This window comes from Macrotis lagotis, chromosome 2 (assembly GCF_037893015.1).
Source record: "Macrotis lagotis isolate mMagLag1 chromosome 2, bilby.v1.9.chrom.fasta, whole genome shotgun sequence".
Taxonomy (NCBI): domain Eukaryota; kingdom Metazoa; phylum Chordata; class Mammalia; order Peramelemorphia; family Peramelidae; genus Macrotis; species Macrotis lagotis.
In genome coordinates, this window is record NC_133659.1 from 223,472,926 (window position 1) to 223,495,191 (window position 22,266).

Consider the following 22,266-nt stretch of genomic DNA (forward strand, 5'->3'; position numbering starts at 1 on the left):
AACACAAAAAATGAAAAAACAGTACTATTAAAAGAATATTCTCAAGACTTACAATTCATAGAGTTGAAATGCAATTAAAAAAGAGCTATCTTTTGGTCAACAGAAATACAAATCTTATTAAAAACTAATTCTATAATGAAGTCACTGACATTGACCCAAGTACAAGAAAATAGTATGGCAGAAACTTAAAGATGTAGATGACATGATATTTTTCCTTCATTGAGAGTTAAACTGCATGCAATATGTTAAACTAGTTTAGGTTATTAAGAAAGGAAGCACCTAGTAAGTATGGTTATTATATGGGCCATCATATTGTGCTTCTGAGTAATAAGAATTCTATATTGTACCCAAAGTTACAGGGTATCTGCATTAATGCAAAATTACTACCCAAGTCCTGAAACTGATCTTGGGAGGCCTAACATTCCTAAAAACCTGAACTGGTTTAATTTATTTACTTCAAATTTAAGGTGGGTTGCTCTGAGGAAATGTAAATAGTTTAAAATAAACCAGGAACTTAAAAGACTGTCATGGTCTACTCCTAGGCTGGCTCAAATGGATCCAGCATGTACACTGTGGATTAGATGATGGAGATACCCAAAAGATTACTGTTTATTTTTTTTACTCAATTATAACATAATTAAGTATTTTTTAAAGAATATTTTTCTTTTGTGACAATAAGTATGTACATGTTTGAAGCATTATAGATATGTCTTGGCAGCTATTCATCATGAGGGGCAGCTAGGTGACTTAATGGATAGAGCAGCACCTGGACATGGAGTCAGAAGAACCTGAGTTCAAATCCGACCTCAGACACTTAATAATTACCTAGCTGTGTGACCTTGGGCAAGTCACTTAACCCCATTGCCAAAAGCAAAACAAAACCATCATGAACATTTTGCTGTTAGTGCAGTGATTACCAAACTCTGACTGCTTTTGAGTAAGTATATGTTCTTGAGGTTTCTCAGTCTGCTATCAAAGTGTTCCTGCATCACCAAAATAGTTTTAACACTGGAGTGTAAACAGACTATTAAAGGAGGGTCAGGCACAAGCACATTCCCTCATATGCATTCCATACCTTGGGGTGTTTTCACATGATCAATACATTTTGAACATTTGCATTCTTCCCATGCAACTGTCAGACTGCTTAAAATTCATGATCCTTGGTCATACACACTTCAAGCCATACTGAAACCATCCTGAAACATAACAAATGTTCTACATATATTATTTCTCATTGCAGCATTAAGGCTGTTTTCTGATTTAAATCTACCCTCTACTTAGGTTACTTCTTCTACTTGCTAGATTTTCAAATCAATTATTTGGCAAAACTAGTAAATCATTCAGTAGCATTCCTTTGAGAGTGTAGTTAGTGTGCTAGTTAGTGGTAGATCTTTTTTTACAAAGGTTTATATAAACATTGTTAAAATGAAGAATTATATAAAACTGCAGTTAATTTATTTCATTTATCATTTAATACAGTGCTTTTCATTAAGTCAGTGGACTTACAAATGACACCAATAGAAAGAGAGCTGAGAGCCAGAAAGACCTGAACTCAAATCCAATCTTAGATGCTACCTAGGTATGTGATTCTGGACAAAGCACTTAATCTCTGTTTGTCTCAGTTTCCTTATCTGTAAAATAAGTACCTACTTTTCAAAGCTATTACAAGGACCAAATGAGATCATTATTATAGAGTGTTTAGCAGAGTGCTTAACATATTGTAAATATTACATGATTATTTGTTTTATATATATATATATATATATATATATATATATAACCATTAATATTTGCCAATTGATTATGTGGTCAAAAATAAAAGATAAATTTCCATCTCTCGACAAGAGGGTTTATAAAATTCACCTACTATTTTACACCACACATTCTTTATTCTAACTAAATTCGACTAAATTCAAATCAAAATAAGACTTAAGCATCTTGATATTAAACCAAATATTGCAAACTTTTATTTAAAAAACACTCCAACATTAAAATTAAGTTTATATAGGATTATGATGTTAAATATAACAAAAATATTGTTTATATTAAAAAATTAGGAAAATAGAGAAATTTAATATGAAATCATATAAATAATAGTAAATCTATAGAAGCCTTGATGGATTACTACTTTTAATTTTAATTCTTATATAATGACCCACATAAAAATTTATATTTGTTTTAGAATTACTTTTCATAATTATGGCTAAAATTAATTTTGTACTGTATAATTATAAAAAGTTTAATCATTTTAATTACTTACTTACTAAAAGAATAACTATAAAAATATTATGAATAGTATATTGTTACCTCTAGGGGTTTGTCATTTTTTTTTTGTCTTTGCCTTCCCCAATGAAATCAAAGGTATATCATCTTAAATAATGAGGACACTCTTTTATTATAGCTCCCCAACAGATTAAAAATCCCTAAAAAACAAAAAAAATTGTTTATCAAGCAATCAATACAGTCCTTAGTAAATGATTAATTAATTTAATCAACTAGTCCTTCCACCATATTTTAGAAGTAAGGAAAAGGAGATCCTGAAATCCAAAGTAACTTCCATAAGACTAGTTGGAGTCAGAGTATGGATAACATTCAAAGTCAAGCAAAACCAGTTTGCAAAAGGAGAATCATCAATAGGTTAAATGAAATAAAAATAGTAAATTTCCAAATTGAGGGCCAAAACTTTATCCTTATTGCTAAAACTATATCCCAAGACAACTGTGACTTTTGAAAGTCTATACAAATATATGGATGTGGTTGTGTGTCTATCTAAGTAAAGGCAGTTTCGAGAAGGATTATAAGTCATGGTTGTCAACCTGAAAAGAACTTCAGTAGTGAAAAGTCATTTTTCATTGAGGAAACTGAAATTCAGAGACTTAGTTATTTGTCTAAAGACTGTATTAGGAAGCATATACATACTTAAATAAATATAAAATGTTTGCTTGCTATTTAAATGCCAAATGGAAACATTTATAAAATGTATGGGGTGTTTTTTTGGACTGAACTGATGATTTCAGTATAATACGATATGCCAGGTGAAGAAATTCTCCCTACTAATGAAGATCAGAATCTGCTCTGCAATTTAAAGTCTTGAATAAGAGTTGCCTTGAACACTAAAAGATGTCTAGTCAAGGGACACAAAGCTAGTTTGGGTCTCAATAACTTGAACCCAGGCCTTCCTGCCTACTAGATTAGCTTTCCACCTCACTATACCACAATCTCTTTTATATGCAGATATACAACCCCACTGTGGATAATAGTTACTTACAAGGACAACCATACCTCCTCAAGTCTTAGCTCTAGAAGCAAGGCAAAAAAACATACAATAGGGAATCAGAGATAACACCCCAAAGTGGAATTTCCATGTGCACTCATAGGGAGTAAGCCATTAAAATGTACTGTTTATCACCCTCTTGAAGTGATGCTTAATGTTTACACACTTCTCAAGTTTGGATGGCAAATAATCTCTCTTGAAAGATGGAACTAGTAATCTTTAATTTATCTTTGGTACATCCCCCAAAGGTAGATACTACATTAGATTAGATCAGTAGATGGGTAGAGATTAAAAAATACATTCATACATGCATGCATACACTGAATATTAAGTATTCAGGTACTGTAACATTCTAGGGACACAAATAGAAGCAAGCAAGACAGAACCTATCCTTAAGGAACTTAAAATTGGATAAGACAACATATATAGATGAGAGTGCTGGAGTCAGGGATCAAAGGGAGCCAGGGAAAGAGGGATGGCATGCATTTTGGGGGAGACTCAATACGTAGGAGAAAAGGACCCCAGAACAAAGGTTTCTCAGAGTATTAATAAGGAGTCACTAACGAGGAGATAAGGGGCCTAGGGCAGAACTTTCTCAGGATAACACATCCTTGAATAAAGTTTATCATGATTATTCTTTAACTTCCAAGTATATGGCCTCCATATCATGCAATAGGAATATACATAATAGAAAATAGGCAAAAGACTGATCTAACCCACAGGTTACAAGCTTCCAACACAGAAAAAGAAGAGTCAAAATTCAAACTCAGATCCTCTGACTAATTCCAGCATGCCTTCTACAAATAATCTGACTATTCTACCAAGGCTTTAAATTTGACACCATAAAATGGCTGCTGATTCATGAAAATGGAAGATATTTCAAAAATCAGGCAGAAAAAGTCTAATAACTGAGTCTTGAGCAACTGCTCTCATTTGGAACTCAAAAAAAAAAAGAAAAAGAAAAAGTGCCAATGGGGAAAAGGAGTCATTAAGATAGAAAAAAGATCCATAAAAAAATACATTCTCATAGAAGCCAAGAATTTTATAAAATAGAAGTCTAATAACAGTGTCTAGTGAATGAAAAAGATCAGAGGATACATATCTCAAATAGATTAGCTATATAGATTATCAAGGTTCTCTTCCGAAAAACTTTCGAGAAAGGGGAAAAAGGTGAAAGGAATTGTAGGGGAAAGTCAGAATGTATGACATTAAGAAATGAAATGGAGAGAATAAGAATAGGATCATAAATCTAGAGCTGGAAGGGAAAGTAAAGGCCAAGAGGTGAACCCCCAAGGAAACTGAAGTTAAATGACTTGCCTGAGATTACATAACTGGCATAGAATTTGAATCTTTCTGACTCCAAAATCCAGTGCTCTGTTATGCCAAAATGCCTCAGACAAAAAAAAATTATCCCTTTTTTGCAAAAGAAAAGATAGTTTGTTTAGAGTTCTTAAAAAAAGAATAACTTCAATAAAGTAGCAGAAGTAGTAAAACTATGTAAAATAAAGAAATAAAATTAGCCTTGCTCCCTACAAAACAGCAAGCTGGAAGAGAGAGAAAAAATGTGCCTAGGGGCAGCTAGGTGGCACAGTTGACAGAGCACCAGCCCTGCAGTCAGGAGGACCAGAATCCAAATCCTGCCTCAGATACTTAATAATTATTTTGCTGTATGACCTTGGTAAGTCACTTAACACCACTGCCTTGCAAAATTGAAAACATAAAAAAATTTTTAAAAATAACTACAGAATATATAAAGCACATGAGTTTACTAAGACACACAGGAATCTTTACATATGTAATGACAAATCTAAATGACTGGTTTTGTGTAGTTTTTGTATAATTTCTCCTGTATATAGAGAAATTGGGATGTACTAATGTCTGACAAAGTAATAAAAATAAAAAGGAAATTTTTTTAAATTTAAAGATATCATTGAACTAGATGCTCCCTAAGCTCTTTCTCTTCCAGTATTAAGTCTATGAGTACTATTCAAATAGAGCGGTTAGAGCTGTATTTACCTTGCAAACAAAGTTCGAACTTCCTTTGAAGGATAGAAACTTAGTAACAAAATAAAAATTAAAAGTAAGCTTTTCTGCTTAGAAATAAGAAATATTTAAAACTGGAATAACTTTTTATGGTAAATACAGGTAATCCCAAATTCATGAGTCCCTTCCAGGAATGATAAAACCATTGCTCTAATTCTGTAACAATCAGGGAAATAGTTTAAATCTATTCATAAAAACCCTAAGAATTTTAAAAGAACTTTAAGATCCTTCTAGGACCATCTAGTATATTTTAAACATCAATATTGTGAAACAAATTGAGTTCAATGTACATGTTAACTCAAAATGACATTTTAATTTGACATTAAAAACATCCAAACCTGCTGCCAACTTGGAAAATTAGTAGTACTTTCAGCTCTGGTTTCCATAAAATTTAATGTGCTTTGATTAATCCAACATGCTCCAAATTTCTCTGAAGATTACTTTTAAAAGCCACTCAAATTTTCCAGATAACTTCTCAAAATATTGAAAATGTAAAGGTCACTCAAAATTCCTAAAACAAGTAACAACTAAAATTCCTAAGACCTATATGAAGACTGAAATTTCTAAATGAACAAGCTACAGAACTAAGAGAATTAGTGAAGATGACAAAAAACAGAAATACCTAATATCAGAGAAGCAGTGGAAAGATAAGTAAATAAATATAAGTGGACTTCTGAATTAGTCCAAACATAATGGAAAGCAACTATAATTATAAGAGAGTAATTAAAATCTTCATATACTTTCACTCAGATAACCCTCTTCTTAGGCATACACACTAGAGAGACCAATAATAAAAAGATTATATATATATATATATATATATATATATATCCCAAAATATTTATAGAAATGTTTTTAAAATAAACCACCATGCTAAAGTTTTTTGAGAAAACTGGAAATAAAGTGAATGCTCATCAACTGGGGAATGTCTAAATAAGCTGAGATTCATGAATGTAATGGGATGTTGAAATACCATAAGAAATTACTATAATGAATACATAAAAGTGTGAAAACAATTACATGAGCTCTTAAAAAGTGAAAAAAGTAGAACCAGAAAAACAATTTATACAATGGCAAACAATAAAGAACAACAAAACAACTGAAAGTGATTACTGTGAAATTATAATTGCCAAACTCATCCAAAAAGAAATGTAGATGATATGAAAACTAAAGATAGCAATAAAAAATTTAATATTAAAAAACTAAAGGAAATTTTAATAAAATAAAAAACTGGTTGTTTATACATCAATTATGTCTTTTTTTAAAAAGCCTAATAAAATCCTTTCCCAAAAATTGACCTCATTACTAACAGTAATTAGCAAAGCACAAGTATATACATATAAATATCCAAAGCCATACACATACAGTGATAACTAATTGCTGGGTATATACAAAGAGAAAGAAAAAGAGAAATCACAGTATAGCTGTAGAGACAATATATAAACAAATAGTTTAAACAGGATAAGTTGAAAATAATCAACAGATTTTAAGCACTACAATTAAGAGGAATCATGAAAGATTTCCTATAGTAGAAGAGATTTTAGCTAACCTAAAAGAACCTAGAGGTGGAGAAAATGAATAAAAGCATACCAGCTATGAGGGGGGGATGTCCAGTGAAAATGCCCCGAGTCAAGAGATGGAGGGTCTGCATTGAGGGAACAGCAAGGACATTAGGGTGATTAAATAACCCTGATGATGATGATGATGATGATGATGATGATGATGATGATGATGAATATGTGGGGAGGTAGGCAGGTAGGGGTATGCTAGGTTTATGAAGTATTTTGAACATCAGAGGATTTTATATTTGATCCTGGAAATAACAGGGAACCACTAGAGTTTACTGAGTGAGGTGGGGAGGAGTATGCGAATGGGTGGGGGGACAGGGACAGCAGTATCAGGGAGGGTTTATGTGATAATAGAATAAGGTAATAAAGTTAACCAATTCTGGAAATTATGTTGAAAAAATGCAACTAAGAGCAGTCACATTTAAAATATGGGAGAAAAACAAAGGAAGGTAGTAGATAGAATGCAAGGTCTGTAGACATAAAGTCCCAAGCTCAAATCCAGTCTCTGATATTTTCAGCAGTGTGACCTTGAGCAAGTTATTTAACCTTTGTTTGCCTCAGTTTTCTCATCTGTAAAATAATGATAATAATAGCCTACCTCCCAGAGTTATTGTGAGGATCAAATGTGATAATAATTGTAAATTGTTCGGCATAGTACTTGGCACACATTAAGCCATATATAAATATTAGCTATTATTATTAAGTCTGTAACAAAGCTCTACCTAATTTCTTCTTCCAATTAAAACAAAGATTAATACAGATTCCACCATTTAATAGTAAATACTCAAAATACATAACACAAAAGATCAATTATATTCTACAGATCCTTATGGAATCTGACGGGTTTCTTCTTGGTATAAAATCTCTTCCCTAGGGGCAGCTAGGTGGTTCAGTGGATAGAGCACCGGCCCTGGAATTAGGAGGACCTGAGTTGAAATCCAGCCTCACACACAATAATTAATTACCTAGCTGTGTGACCTTGGGCAAATCACTTAACCCCAATACCTTAAATAAATTTTTAAAAAAAGAAGAAAAAAGATCCCTTCCCTTATTAAAATGTTCTTCTGGTCTATGAGCAGAGCAACCTCTTCTTAATCTCTGTTTTTCTTTTATTTCCTATGGTCAGAGATCCTAATGGGTTCTGACACAATCTACAAGCCTCCTGACTCCAGAAGCCATTGCTCTATTCACTGTACCACCTAGCTGCCCCAGTATCAAATTTAGATTTATCCTTTTCGTAATGCTATAGTTAGAACTACATAAAATATAATTCTTTCTTCTCTATGTATCAATAACTTCTGTTCTTTGCTGAAAAAATAAGCTTTAAGAAATAATTCTACATTCTTCTTTACTGAGATACTCTTCTTAAAGACATCTGTCAGGGACCCAGCTCTGGACCTTGGCCACCTAAGGGCTAGGAGCCACCTGGAGGTGTGAACCCGCCCACATGGGCGCTGGGAACGCCCAGGTAACAGGAGTGGCTCTGCCCATGAGGGAGGAACAGGGGAGGAGCTCGGGACTATAAAAGGGATGGGCTGGGGAAGACCAGAGCCATTTTTTCACTGCCATGTAAGCAATAAAGACCTGCTTGTTAGACTGCAACCGGGTGCTCTGTCCAGTTATTGCCCTCCGTCCCCAAGGAGGGTCCATGCGTCCGCAGATCAACTGGTTGGTCTGTGATGTTCGAAGACCAGGAAGAGGTATGTATCTAGGCGACGGCTTGGGATAGGTCCCCGAGCAGACATCAAGGTCAATAATAGGTACAGTGGTAGAAGGAAAGGTTTTACCAACAAATTATAATTTGCCACCATTTGTAACAAAATTATTAACTCAGGTAAATCAAATTTGGAGGTTTTAGAGTAATGCCCATATTTTATATAAATGAAGAAAGATAAATTTAACATTAAATTAATACTTCAAGCAAAACCAAAATGTAGAACTATTCCTAAAAGACTTACTAAAAATAACCATTTCCACAAAAACTGAATGGGTTCTCCAATGTTAGATACCTTAAAAACACACACACACACACACACACACACACACACAGTTCTCACCCCCAAATGGAAAGAGAAAGAGGACAATGACTTCATGATTAATAGGTGAGCCAGGGTTCCTGTTATTTGATATCATTACAAAAGGAAAAACAAATTGGAAAAAATTCCCCGTAATAAAATAGAGCAGTGATTTGAATGTAACCTAGTAATTAGGTTGTGTGTTCAATTAGCTTTCAGGCCTAACTTGTTACTTTTTGGAAGACTTTGAAACTTTGAAGTGGAAAGCCAGCATACCTTTTAATTAGGATGACAGGCAAAAGTAAAGAATAAACTTCAGGAAAAAAAAAATCTAAGACATTTAAATGAGAGGGGCCACAGCATCAACAAAGAATAAATGTAAAACTGGGCAAGAGGTGACCATTCAAAGTAGTTGCCTCAAGCTTCTTTACTTCGAATGAAGATAAAACATTTTCATGAAGGGAGAGAGATAAGAGACAGGAGGAAAAGATGAGCACTTTTGAAATATATATATATCTCAAATTGGTATTCTGATCATTACATCTGTGCTAAGAGAATGATGCCATATTATTTGGAAAATATCTGGTCCATCTGAAGATAAATGGATATTGTTCTCAACTTGCTATGAAGTACTTATCAATTCTAATTATTCTCAGGTTTCTTTTTCTACTTTTTATTTAGTAAAATTTCTAAGCCTACCTCCCTTCAAAAAATAAGTCACATTATGAGCAGTCACAAATGTATCTTTTTCTTTTGACATCAACTATAAATTCATTCTTGAACACATCTTTTCTGTAGAAATTACTTATCTGTACCAAAATTACCAAGGCTTACAATTAATGGATTCTTGAAATAATTAATTCAATCCATCAGCATTTATTAAATATATGTTATAATGAAATTCACCTCTTTCTTTTTATTAAGGAAGTAGGGACTTAGGAAGTGACATATCACAAATTAACTATTAATTATTATTCTTTGCTAAGAGGGAGAGTTCATATAGGAGAAATGGGAAAAGGAGACAAAGACATAAAATGGCCATGAAATAAAACAAGACTATCAATAAAACATGTGAGTTCACGTATCTGTGTGTAAATGTATGTATAAAAGATGTGAAGTCCAAAAAGTAAGGTTCCATTTTCCCTTTGAGAAACTTTAGGTACTTTTCTAGGAAGCACAGAGGATGGTTTTTCAAGGGATCAGGCGTGTTTAGCTTTGAGAAGAGAAAATTAGAGGGACAAAAGATGACAAGATAGATGTCTTCTATACTTGAACAGTTTTAATGTGGAGAGGAGGCACTCTACTGTTCAGTTTGGACCTAGAGGGTAAAAAAAGGTACAAAGGGTAGTTATTTAAAATGCAAAGTTAGGCCCAAATCAAGAAACCTTCCCCATAACAATTAGAACAGTCCAAAGATTGAACAGCTTGATCATGTAGGTGATGTAGGAAGGATCCTGGAAGATTCAAATCAGATCTTTGTTGAATACTTGTCAAGTCTGTGAGAGCAAGGATTCCTCTCATTCATGGGTTAAACTACAAATTGGCCATTGTCCCTTCTAATTCTCACATTCTCTAAATCTGTGACTCATCATCTTGCTGGTCATTCAAATTAGTTCACATTTAAATTGCACAGACAAGGGCCACTGAAAACTTGGCACCTTAAAACAAACTGGTAAACATTAAGTAATTAGAGGATGGAGTCTACATGGTGGAATGGGAAGAAACATTTTTACCCAGTTCACCCAACCCATCTACAATCTAAGAACAGTTTCCTCACTCCTACCCATTATACTCCTACTCCCCACCATTAGGGTAGAAAGAACCTTAAAAAAGACAAAGCTATCCCCCGGATCTAAATGGCCTTTGTAATTCGGCCCAACTTTACTGACACAGGTTCTATATATACACACACACATACACACACACACACACACACACACACGCACACACACAACCCTCTTAACCTGAGGACAAACCAGTTCCAAAGATTTGATTCGTATTACCTTCCCTGACTTTCAAAAAGCCCATCCACCTAGAATCTAGGTCTCTTGGACTGAACAGATTTCTGAAGCATATATGAGTAACGTTGCTGTCATGTAAACTAGACATTTCCTTATGAAGAAGATGGGACACTCTTCTAGAACAAAATAAACTTCTTTATGTTAAATGTCCAAACATTTACGAAGGCTTCATCATGTCCCAATATCAAACTTCAAAATATATACCAAATGGATACATAGTCTCAAGATTAAAGATCACAATTTAATAAATTAGAGAAGCAGAAGATAGACCTCATAGCTATGAGTAGCTAATATATTCTTAAGCAAGCAAGAGATAAAGGCAATTTATAAAGACAAAATAGATAACTATGATGACATGAACTTGAAAAGCTTCTGCAGAAACCAAATTAAGACACCTACAAGAAAAGAATAGGCCAAATGAGAAAAAAAAATTTTGTTTCCTTTTTTTTTTCCTGTCAAGGTAATCAGTGTTGAGTGACTTGCCAAGGATCACACAGATATTAAGTGTCAAGTCTCTGAAGCAAGATTTGAATTCCTCCTGACTCCAGAGCTAGTGCTCTGTACCACCTAGCTGCCCCGGTATCAAATTTAGATTTTTCCTTTTTGTAATGCTATAGCTAGAACTATATAAAATAACAGTAGAGCATCAAATATCCAGAATTATATTAAATAAGCAGCAATAATGAACATTCTTAATTTTTATCTATTCTTATTGGGAAGATATCTAGTATTTATCTACTATACATAATATTGGACGTTCATTTTTTAGAAAGATATTATTTGCCATATTAAGATAAGTTGATTCAAATATTTTTAGTGATTAAAAGGGGTAGGTATTTAGTATATAATGCTTACAGTTTCCTTAATATTGAACGAATTCTGCATTCCTGGCATATCCCACCTAGTCAAAATAGTTTTTTTAAAAAAAATTTGTAGTCTCAGTGCTTACTGTTTATAATATTTTTGCATCAATATTCAATAGAAATGCTAGTCTATAGCTTTTTTCCTCTGCTGTTGTTCCATGTTGTTTCATGGCTAAGGTATAAAAACTAAACTGTATTATAGAAGAAATTTGGTAATATTCATTAGTTTCTAATTTTTGTAGAAAGTTTATATAATATTGGAATTAATTATTCTTTGAATGTTACTTTATAATTATACATATATAGAATTAGAAATATATTATATAGAGAATTATATATTCCTTACTTCTTCACAATTATATCACCTTCAACACAGTAATAAACTGATACAAGTTGCTTTGCTTCATTTAATGTCATTTTATCCACTTTATAAAGTCCTTAGGGCTTATATCTGGGAGACAGGATTTAAGTGTGGTATTTATACTATTCTTAGTGGGGGAAAAAAGTTTTTAAACTTTTTTGGTAAACTTTTTCATTTCTCTTCTGTTTTTAGTATCTTGTCCATTTTCATCTTTGAAGGTCCTTTGGGGTATTTTTTCATAGTTATGAACTTTCCATAAATTGATATTACCCTCCACTGCTTCTCTTTATTTATGTCATGATTCTGTTTATAATCAACCATCACTTTTCTTCCTAAGATATTGCAAATTTAGATGGCAAACCTGTGTTGCCTTCTCTTTCCATTAAAAAGTCAGGTATTTCTGAACTCTTTTGATCGCCTTGTGAAAAATTAATTTCCATTGTTTTAACTTCTGAATAAAACTATTATAGTTGATGATCTAAGACATCAAAATAACAGCACTAATTAGAAAACATGAACTATTAATAAATAAAATTTTTCTTCATATTATCACAATTGACTAGCAACAAGTAATCACATTTGATGGATCACTAAATCAACCTATAAAGTTGTGGTACAATCTGGTAAAACTCTGAAATAAACACTGGCACTGACTTTTCTAAGAGGAATGTTACCTATATATCTAGGAAATAATAATAAAACCAGCTGACATTTATATCATACTCAATATGTGCCAGACATTGTGCCAAGCACTTTACAACTATTATCTCAATAGATCACAACCACACTGAGTGGTAGGTGTTATTATTATCCCCAGTTTATGGATAAGGCAAACAGGGTGAGTGACTCACCCAGGGTCACATAGCGAGTAAGTATCTGAGGGTAAATTTGAACTCACATCTTCCTATCAATCTAATATCCATTGAGTAACATGTAGTAAAATAACAAAACTATTTAATAAGTCCTTCAGAAACCACATTGACATACAGATAAAGCTAGTAATGAGAAACAAGTTACCTCTCATTTCACTATGGCTTCAAGCAGAGAAAATCATGAATCTTAAAGGGCAGACAACAAACATCAATCCTAAAAATAATACTTTGTGGCTGAAATCCAAAAGTTGTCTTCAAGTATTTATGCAAAAGTCATAGGTTTTCTTACCTATCCCACAGTGAGAGTAACTGCCATCTAAATCCTCTTTTTGAACAAGGTCTAAAATCAACTCTTAATTAATAAATACTTAAAAATGGAGAGGATCATTAGGCAAGCAGATAATTTAAAAAGTATTTCTAATGTAGCTTTGAAATGTAGTTTTGTTTTAGTTTTAGTTTTTTTTTTTTTTTTTGCAAGGCAAATAGGGTTAAGTGGCTTGTCCAAAGCCACACAACTAGGTAATTATTAAGTGTCTGAGGCAGGATTGGAACTCAGGTACTCCTGACTCCAGGACTGGTGCTCTAGCCACTGCACCACCTAGCTGCCCTAGTAGTTTTATTTTTGTTTAGGTGTTTTTGAATGACTGACTTTTCTTCCCTTTTTTATTTTTGCTTATGTGTCTTCACTAACACATTAAATGAGACCTAAACAATTGGGTAGAAAAGATGACAACCTGGAATTTTAATCTGCCAAGAATAATCCATAAAGTATAAAATTCACAAGTGAATAAACAAAAATTGACTATGTGCCCTATAATGTAATGTAACTATCACTCTGCAAGCCAAAAGAGGGTTTGACTAGTCATTTGTCTGGAACTTTTCAAAATAGCAAATCACCAGACAGAAAGGATGAGCTGTCAAAGCTTAGCAATCTTTGTGCTCGACAGCCTCTTAAAAAAACTGAAAAAGATGAGATGTCTGTTCAGCATTTCCCTAAAGTCCTTATCTAATAACAAAAGTCCCAGATACAGCAAAACTAGTAATAATTTGCCTTCTTCTTTATTTGCAAATTTTAGCTAAGATGATAATGGAATATTCCATAAATTACAGACAACATTTAAATGTCAAAGTCCCTTAAAGTGTACTCACTTAGGAGAAATATCACATAGGCTGACACCTTACTTTTGATCAATGTCCTTCATCTATTTTAGTATACTATAAATATTCTAATCTAAATCTATTTAAGACACCAGGGAGAACTAAAATTAAACCCAAGTAAGTGTGTCATGATTTTGGCTAAAAGACTTAGAACATATTTTTTTGAGAGCCAGGTCTAGGAACGGAGGAAGGGGACAAGAAAAGGAGAACTGTTTTCCCCCACTAGCTCAAGCACCTAAATTGCCTCCACAATGAACTGACAAAACTCCTAATTATTAGGAAAATTTTTAGAGAGATAAATTCTTTATTCTGTGCCCTAGTTTGTAATCTCTTATTCCCATCTCTCAATAAAACTTTCATTTGAGACTTAAGAAGAAATGAGTGAGTTTTATTTAACGGCAGTATTCTGCAGCTGAAAAAACACTAGGCACATTTTTTGTATACTTGCAGTATACAAATTTATATAACTACAAGGCAATAAAACAAAATCTTAAATTTAATCATAAGTACTTCAAGCAGTGGGAAACTGATAAATTATTTACAAAGGGGATCAATGAGGTTGGGGAAAGAAATACATGCCACCTTTGGAGTCTGGGAACATTCAGAAAGGAGTAATTTACTCGGATTCTCTATTTTTTTTTTATAAATCAAAATGACCCTAAAATCAAAAATATCATCAGTTAAGACCCCCAAACAGTATCACAAGATCTTTACTACCTGGTCAGTAATAAATCTTCAAGCTTCTCTTTCTAGAGTCAGAACAGTCAATGTTCCCTGTCAATTTTCTGCTTATCTATAAGTGAAGATGCTCTTAAAAATATAGGTATTTCCTAATTCATTCCTACCAACTTTAAACTTCAGAGCAAGCAACAACTTCAACTTGAGAGCAAGCAACAATTTCAACATGACTATACTGATCTTATTTCAGACTGAGTAACCCTCTATGAATTTTTAAAATAAATAATACATAAAGACAAAATCAGTTCTATTAATATTAACATCAATAATTTGGGAGAAGTATTAGATATAAACTGATTTGATTATTTTCATGTCTTTTATTATACCAGAAATATTTTAATCTAAATTTATTTTTAAGTAAAGGAGATATAAAGTTAATTCCAAGTAATAGTATCATGATTTTGGTGATTTAGGCTTCTAGATTTTGATCATAATGCAGGGGGGTGGGGGGAGTTGGGGGATAGAGAGGAGGGTCAAAGCTTTAGCACCTAAATTACTTCTATACTAAACTTCCAGAAATCCTAATTCATTAAGAAAATTCTTCAGAGATAAATTCAAAAGGAAATTCAATAATGTCCCCATTGTTTTATTACAGATGGCACATCAACTTCTCTTTATTACTGCAGAAAACTCAAGAGCTCTGTCGAGTGCAATAAAGTGGTACGTGTTTAGTTTTGCAATGAATCCAAGGGCAATAATTTACTGTTTAGAACTGGGCACCTTGCTCATAAACATCTGAGCTTGGTTACAGCTTCATGCTTAGTGCAAACTCTACAGGACCACAGGAGGTCTGCCCACACACTGAGTACCTGCTGCTACTGGAAGCCAGTTCTCTCATTCTGTTTTACTGTAACTAAACTCAATTATTAAGCAGCAAAGATGTACTTTCTTGTGCACCGAGCTTTAGCTATTAGTACAGGGGAGATACAGCTTTTGTCATTAGGCAGTCAGAGGAAAGATATCATATTAATTATCTTCATTGCATCTTTTTAAATATTTAATACTTATTTATTCTCATTTTGTACAAATAATGTTTTTTATACATTAATAAAATATTCTTGTTTAAGAGTAAATAAAATATCCCCTTCCCCCAAAAAATATAGACTCAATTGAGCGATAAAGTAAAGGGGAAAGAAAAAAATTAAAATAAAAAAATAGTAATAATTGTAGGTATGGCCAGGTGGCGCAATGGACAGAGCACAAGAGCCCATATCTGGCTCCATACACCCAACAATCACCCAGCCATGTGACATGCAAGCCACCCCAACCCCACTGCCCTTCAAAAACCAAAAAAAGAAAAAAAAGACCTAAAACAAAATAAAATAGTAATAATAGTAGGGGTGTCTGGGTGGCAGACAGAACATTAGACCTTGAGCCAGGAGCACCCAGGTCCAAATCCAGCCTCAGACACACAACGATCAACCTGCTATGCGGCCCCAGGCAGGCCACCTAGCCCCATTTGCCCTGCACCTCCCCCCAAAATAATAATAATAAAAAAATGTGCTTCATTCAACACCAACAATTCTGTCATGGGTGGATCACATTCTTTATGATAAGTCCATCAAAAAGTTACTTCCATACTTTTCCACCGTTGCCATTGCTGATCGCAACTCCCTCCTTTCGTATTTCTCCACTACCATGTACTATATTTTCTCTCTCCTTTCACTCTGACTCTGCTGTAGGGTAGCTGAGTGGTGCAGCAGACAGATCTGTGGGCCTGGGGCCAAGAGGCCCTGAGCCCCCATACCACCCCTTAGGCCCAGCATCCACCTGGCCCCATGGTCGTGGACAGACCATCCAATCCCAGCCCCTTGCAAGAAGTAAAAAATAAAATTTGTTATATCTGACCACTCTCCCGCCATGGTCCATCCTCTCCTCCATCATTCACATCCCCCCCTTCCCCTGTCCCCCCCTTCTTCTTACTCCAGAAGCCTATACCCCATTGAGTATATATGCTGTTTCCTCTCCTAGCCACCTCTGATGAGAATGAGGATTCCCTCATTCCCCCTTGCCTTCCCCCCTTCCATATCATTGCAATAGCTCATTGTAATAAAGAAAAATCTTATTATATATATATATACATTTTATATATACATATTATATCCCCCCCTCTCCTTTTTCTTTCTCCTATTACATTTCCCTTTTTTCTATTGACTCAATTTTTATACCATATTTTATCTTCAAATTCAGCTTTCTCTTATATTTCAACTGTAAAAGCTCCTACCTGCTCTATTAACTGAGAAGGCTCATCATATGAGTATTATCAGTGTCATTCTTCTATGCAGGAATACATGCAGTTCATAATCATTAAGTCCCTCATATTTTCCCCTTCTCCTCCAATCTCTATGCTTCACCTGAGTCCTGTATTTAAAGATCAAACCTTCTGTTCAGCTCTGGCCATTCCAACAGGAACATTTGAAATTCCCCTGCCTGGTTCATTGAAAGCCCATCTTTTTCCCTGGAAGAGGACATTCAGTTTTGCTGGGTAGTTGATTCTCGATTGCCTTCCAGTATATTATATTCCAAGCCCTACGAGCTTTTAATGTAGCTGCTGCTAAGTCCTGTGTGATCCTGACTGCAGCTCCACAATATTTGAATTGTGTCCTTCTGGCTGCTTGTAATATTTTCTCTTTGACTTGGGAGTTCTGGAACTTGGCTATAATATTCCTAGGGGTTGGTTTTTTGGGATCTCTTTCTCGGGGGGATCGGTGGATTCTCTCCATTTCTATATATACAGGGCAATTTTCCTGTAGTAATGCTTTGAAAATGATGTCAAGGCTCTTTTCCTGATCATGACTTCCGGGTATTCCAATAATTTTTAAATTATCTTTCCTAAATCTGTTTTCCATATCAGTTGTTTTTTCAATGAGATGTTTCACATTTTCTTCTCATTTTTTCATTTTTTTGGTTTTGAAGTAATGAGTCCTGATTTCTCATAAATTCATCAATCTCTCTGAGTTCTATTCTTTGTCTGAAGGATTTGTTTTCCTCAGAGAGTTTTCTTATCTTTTTCCATCTGGCCAATTTTGCTTTTTAAAGCATTCTTCTCCTCAATAACTTTTTGAACTGTTTTATCCATTTGACCTAAGCTGGTTTTTAGCATGCTATTTTCTTCAGCATTTTTTTGGATTTCCTTGACTAGGCTGCTGACTTCATTTTCATGTTTTTCCTGCATCTCTCTCATTTCTTTTCCCACTTTTTCTTCTAACTCCCTCATTTGATTTTCAGAGTCTTTTTTGATCTCTGTCATAGCCTGAGCCCAATTTCTGTTTTTCTTGGAGTCTTTAGATGCAGGAGCTTGTGCTTCCTCATCTTCAGACTGAGTATTTTGATCCTTCTTGGGCTCATATGCAAAATATTTCTCAATGGTGTTCCTCTTGTTTCTCTGCTTCCTCATTTTCCAAGCCTAAGCCTGTTTTGGGGATGCTTCCTGAGCTTTTGGGACACTCCAATGAGGGTCTCATTGTGTGAGCCTCTGTCCTCCCTCCTGGTCTGTGAATGACCACATGCACCCTCCTCTGCTACAGGGCTGAGGTGGAGGGGGGGGGGGCTGCTGTTCTATGGGGGGGGGGCCTAGACTGCGATCAGGACCTGAATGTGTTCAGAGCCCCAGAGCCCTGTTCCAAGGACAGAGGACAGAGCTTGGCAGTCTCTCTTCACTCCCCTCCTTCAGCTAAATGGGCTCATGCCTGCTCTGCCTGCTTATGTTTCCTGGATCTGGAATGTAATAGCCAAGCTGCTTGCTATGTGCCCTGAGGCCTGGGCTTCACCTGCTCGCTCTGACAGAGGTCCCCCAGCTGTTCCCCCAATTTGTACCTGGCACAGCTCAGGAAACTCCCCTGCTGCCGTGAGCTGGCTCCCAGCTCCCTGGGGCTGCCTCCGGGAGGCTGAAGTTCTTTCACTCTAGCAGGCCACCCCTCTGGTGGGTCGCCCCTCCAACCTGGGGGAGCAGAGCCTTTCTGCTCTTTTTCAGGTTACCTTGAGTAGGAGAACTGCCTCACTGGGCCCTCTGTGGGTTCTGTCTCTCAAAAATTTAGTTAAAGTACTTAGTTTCAAAGATTTATGAGAGAGCACCTAAGACACAATCCGCTCTTGTTCGCCATCTTGGCTCTGCCCCCCCCCCCACATCTTTTTAAATGAAAGACACCTAGTATAATTTGAAGCAAGGCCATTTAAAGTATTTTTTACATATCAAAACAATTTTAATGGTCATGATCATCATGGAGAAAATGCAATATATTCACTGACATGGATTTGCAATGAAGGCGAAAGATTGTATTCTAGTGTATAAGCACCTTTCAAATTTTTTATATGTTCCCACAAAACAGATATCAATCAATCTGTTCATTATTACTTAACCATGTAATTGTACTTCTGTACTAATACCTTTTTTCAAATTATAAACTATACTTGAAATGGCATCTACTATACTAGACTTTTTCCAACCAAGAGCTATTTAATCAGCTCCTGAATTTTTCACTGCCCACGTGAAAATTTAATAGTTCACATTTGAGTTCACCATTGTAAAATACTCATTTTACTGTATCTATAAATTCTTACTACTATTTCTGTATCCTCTCACTTTGATCTCTAAATAGTGACTGATTTCAAATTGTTTCTTTTATAAGAGCTTTCCTCTTTGCTTATCGAAAAATTAATTCCCCAAAGAGAATTCAGAAAAAGCATTAGTGCAAGGCTTGTTTAGATAGCTATGTTGACTATGCACCAATATAAGGATACTTGCTTACTTATCTGATTAAATTAAAATTAAATCTATGGTACTACATCAACGTTTAGTATCCTGTGGACAAAGAAGATCCTAAAGAACAAAAGAAAGGACTTTAGAATGTTAAACATATACCAATTGATTTATTTCCTTATAAATACAGTTAAGAAAAAATCCAGTTAGTAAAACCATGAGAAACATTCTCTAAAGGAAATGATCAGATCTAAATTCATATTTCAAAAGATTTTTTAAAGTTATTTTCAGGGTAAAAACTGCAATAAGAGTCATATTCTCAATAATTACAAAATCAGATACAAGAAAAGAATAAAAAGTATCTGTTGAGATATTCCTCTAAGTGTAACTGTAAATGTTAAAATACACCAAAATGACAATAATTTGAAGTGTTCATTATTATTACTTCACCTAAATATTGACACAGCCATTAATACTTTTAGACTTAAAATATGTGTCTAGTCCTACTTGTGACTTTTATGACTTTTTAGTCTTGGTTGAAATTTCATTGTGCCTTAAAAATTCTCAAAAAATTACTTCGCATTGATGCTAATAAGTTTTCCTATTATTCTTAAAGAAATAATTGATTAAAATATTCCTATTTTAGTTTACTCTATACACCTCTACATTGTTCACACCACTTATTAAAAAATATTATAGGCAAATATATTAAACATGATCCTGGATTTCCCTACAAGATTTCCCTACCCATAATGTATATATTTCATACAGAAAATTTGGTACTAAAAAAGGGCATGCAAACTGCTTTCATAAAATCTAAAATCCTTTATTATTGACTTAACAAATGACATAAATGTAAAATACAAGAGATATGGAAATACTTACATTATCACCTCTCAGCAACAGCAGAAAAGATTTAAGGCCATTGTGAGGGAGAAAAAGGGCCAAATTCATCTCTGATAGCACTTTCCTTAGCAGTAAATAAAATACAATGGAATTTCCTAAAATCTAGTACAAACTCATAAACTAATCGAAATCTAAGTAAGATAGATTTGTCAACTTTTTTGTAAAAGGTTGTTTCCCTATAGACTCACAGGATAAGAAAATGCAGAGAACCTTTATCAATGACACATAAAAAGCAGCAAATTGCACAAAAGGCATACTTAATGGTAGCTTAAACTACTCACTTCATAAACTCTCATTGGAAAGAGTTACAACATTAAATGTGGTAAGAAAACAAGCCACTACAATTAGGCTCAAGAAAATAGGTTTCTGGTTGGGATCGTCCTTGACTACTTTTGTGAACTGGGGTGAACCACCTCATTTCTTCAAACTTCAACTTCACTTCTAAATGAGAACTGCCTTCTAAAGAGCTTAAGATGCTGTGATGATAAGTATATGATACTGCTAAATATAATAGTACATCCCATAAAGCCTAGTGCTTTGAAATTTTCCATCAAATCTTTAAATCAGATAATTTTTAAGAAAGTTTAGATGAGGGGAAGGCTTCTACTTTTTGCAAAGAACTTAAGATCTTAAAGATAACACGAGAGAAGTATCATATTTCATAACATTGATCTTAATGAAAACAAACACTATAAGCCATAGAAAACATGGTAATTGGTAAATGAACCTCTCAAAAACCTTTCCCTTTGAACCAAAGAGAAAGGATCTAAGAGTTGTCAACTATACAATGTTAGGCATTTCTTCACCTCTTTGCACAAAACTGTTGGAAAAAAAATACTGCAAATGATAATCAGGAATAATCTAGTCGGTTGAGACTACCAAAAAAACATCAAAAGTATCTTCCCTGTAGAAATAAGCAACAACGATTAAAAGGAAACACAGAGCACAATAGCAAAGTTTCTTTATGGGAAATTTTAAAAGCTTAGGAGGAAAATGCGCCAACAAATCCTGGGTCAAAATTAAGTTAAACCACTGATTTGGTTTGTGATTATCAAGACAAAGAAGATAGAAAACCAATGAGAATCTAGTTCTCATGTGAATAGTTGGTCAAGTAATAAATGATCACATTTTCCAATGGGTAAAGGAGGCCTGTATTAGTCTCAGTGAGATATTATTAGTTAGGATATGAAAATCCACAATATAGAAAAATGGAAGAATAAAAAAGTTGAAGCTTACCCTGGGCTGCCAATTTTCATATTGTTTCTGTAAATTTGCACCAATAGTTTCCAAAGCTTTTTGAGGACCCATTGACAGAGGATCTAAGAAAAAATGGGGGAAAAAAAAGTCATTACACCAGTATTACCTCATCTACTGAATTATCTTCCTCAAGGGCAGTTTTCTAATTATATAAGTTCATTTCTCAGCTACTTATGCACTAACACAGCCCAAGTTTTCATTATAGCTAGTCAGATTTTTGGACAAGTATAAGTAGTACTTTTTTTGGACAAGTAGTACAAATTAGATTCAAATATCCAAAATTAGTCTACTCCCTAAAATGTACTTTGTAATAGTTTATATTTATTTTCTTTAGAGTTATTCATATATATTTATATTTATATTTGCCTCACCTGTTAGGATGTGAGATCCTTAAGAGTAGAGTATTTCATTCATTGTGTTTGTATTCCCAGCACTGTGAACAGTGTCTGCAAATAGTAGGCACTGTTCTAATTGATGCTGATTGATTAACT

The 22,266-nt window shown here is 34.2% G+C and overlaps 1 protein-coding gene across 8 annotated transcripts in view; it reads right to left on the bottom strand.

Moving 5' to 3' along the window:
- RPTOR (regulatory associated protein of MTOR complex 1) overlaps positions 1 to 22,266 on the bottom strand; it is a 552,432-nt gene that overhangs the window by 395,040 nt on the left and 135,126 nt on the right. For all 8 annotated transcript variants that reach the window (XM_074224960.1, XM_074224956.1, XM_074224957.1 and 5 more), the window contains exon 3: positions 21,755 to 21,837. In XM_074224960.1, coding sequence (XP_074081061.1) covers positions 21,755 to 21,837 — 83 coding nt within the window. The remainder of the gene's footprint in view (positions 1 to 21,754; positions 21,838 to 22,266) is intronic.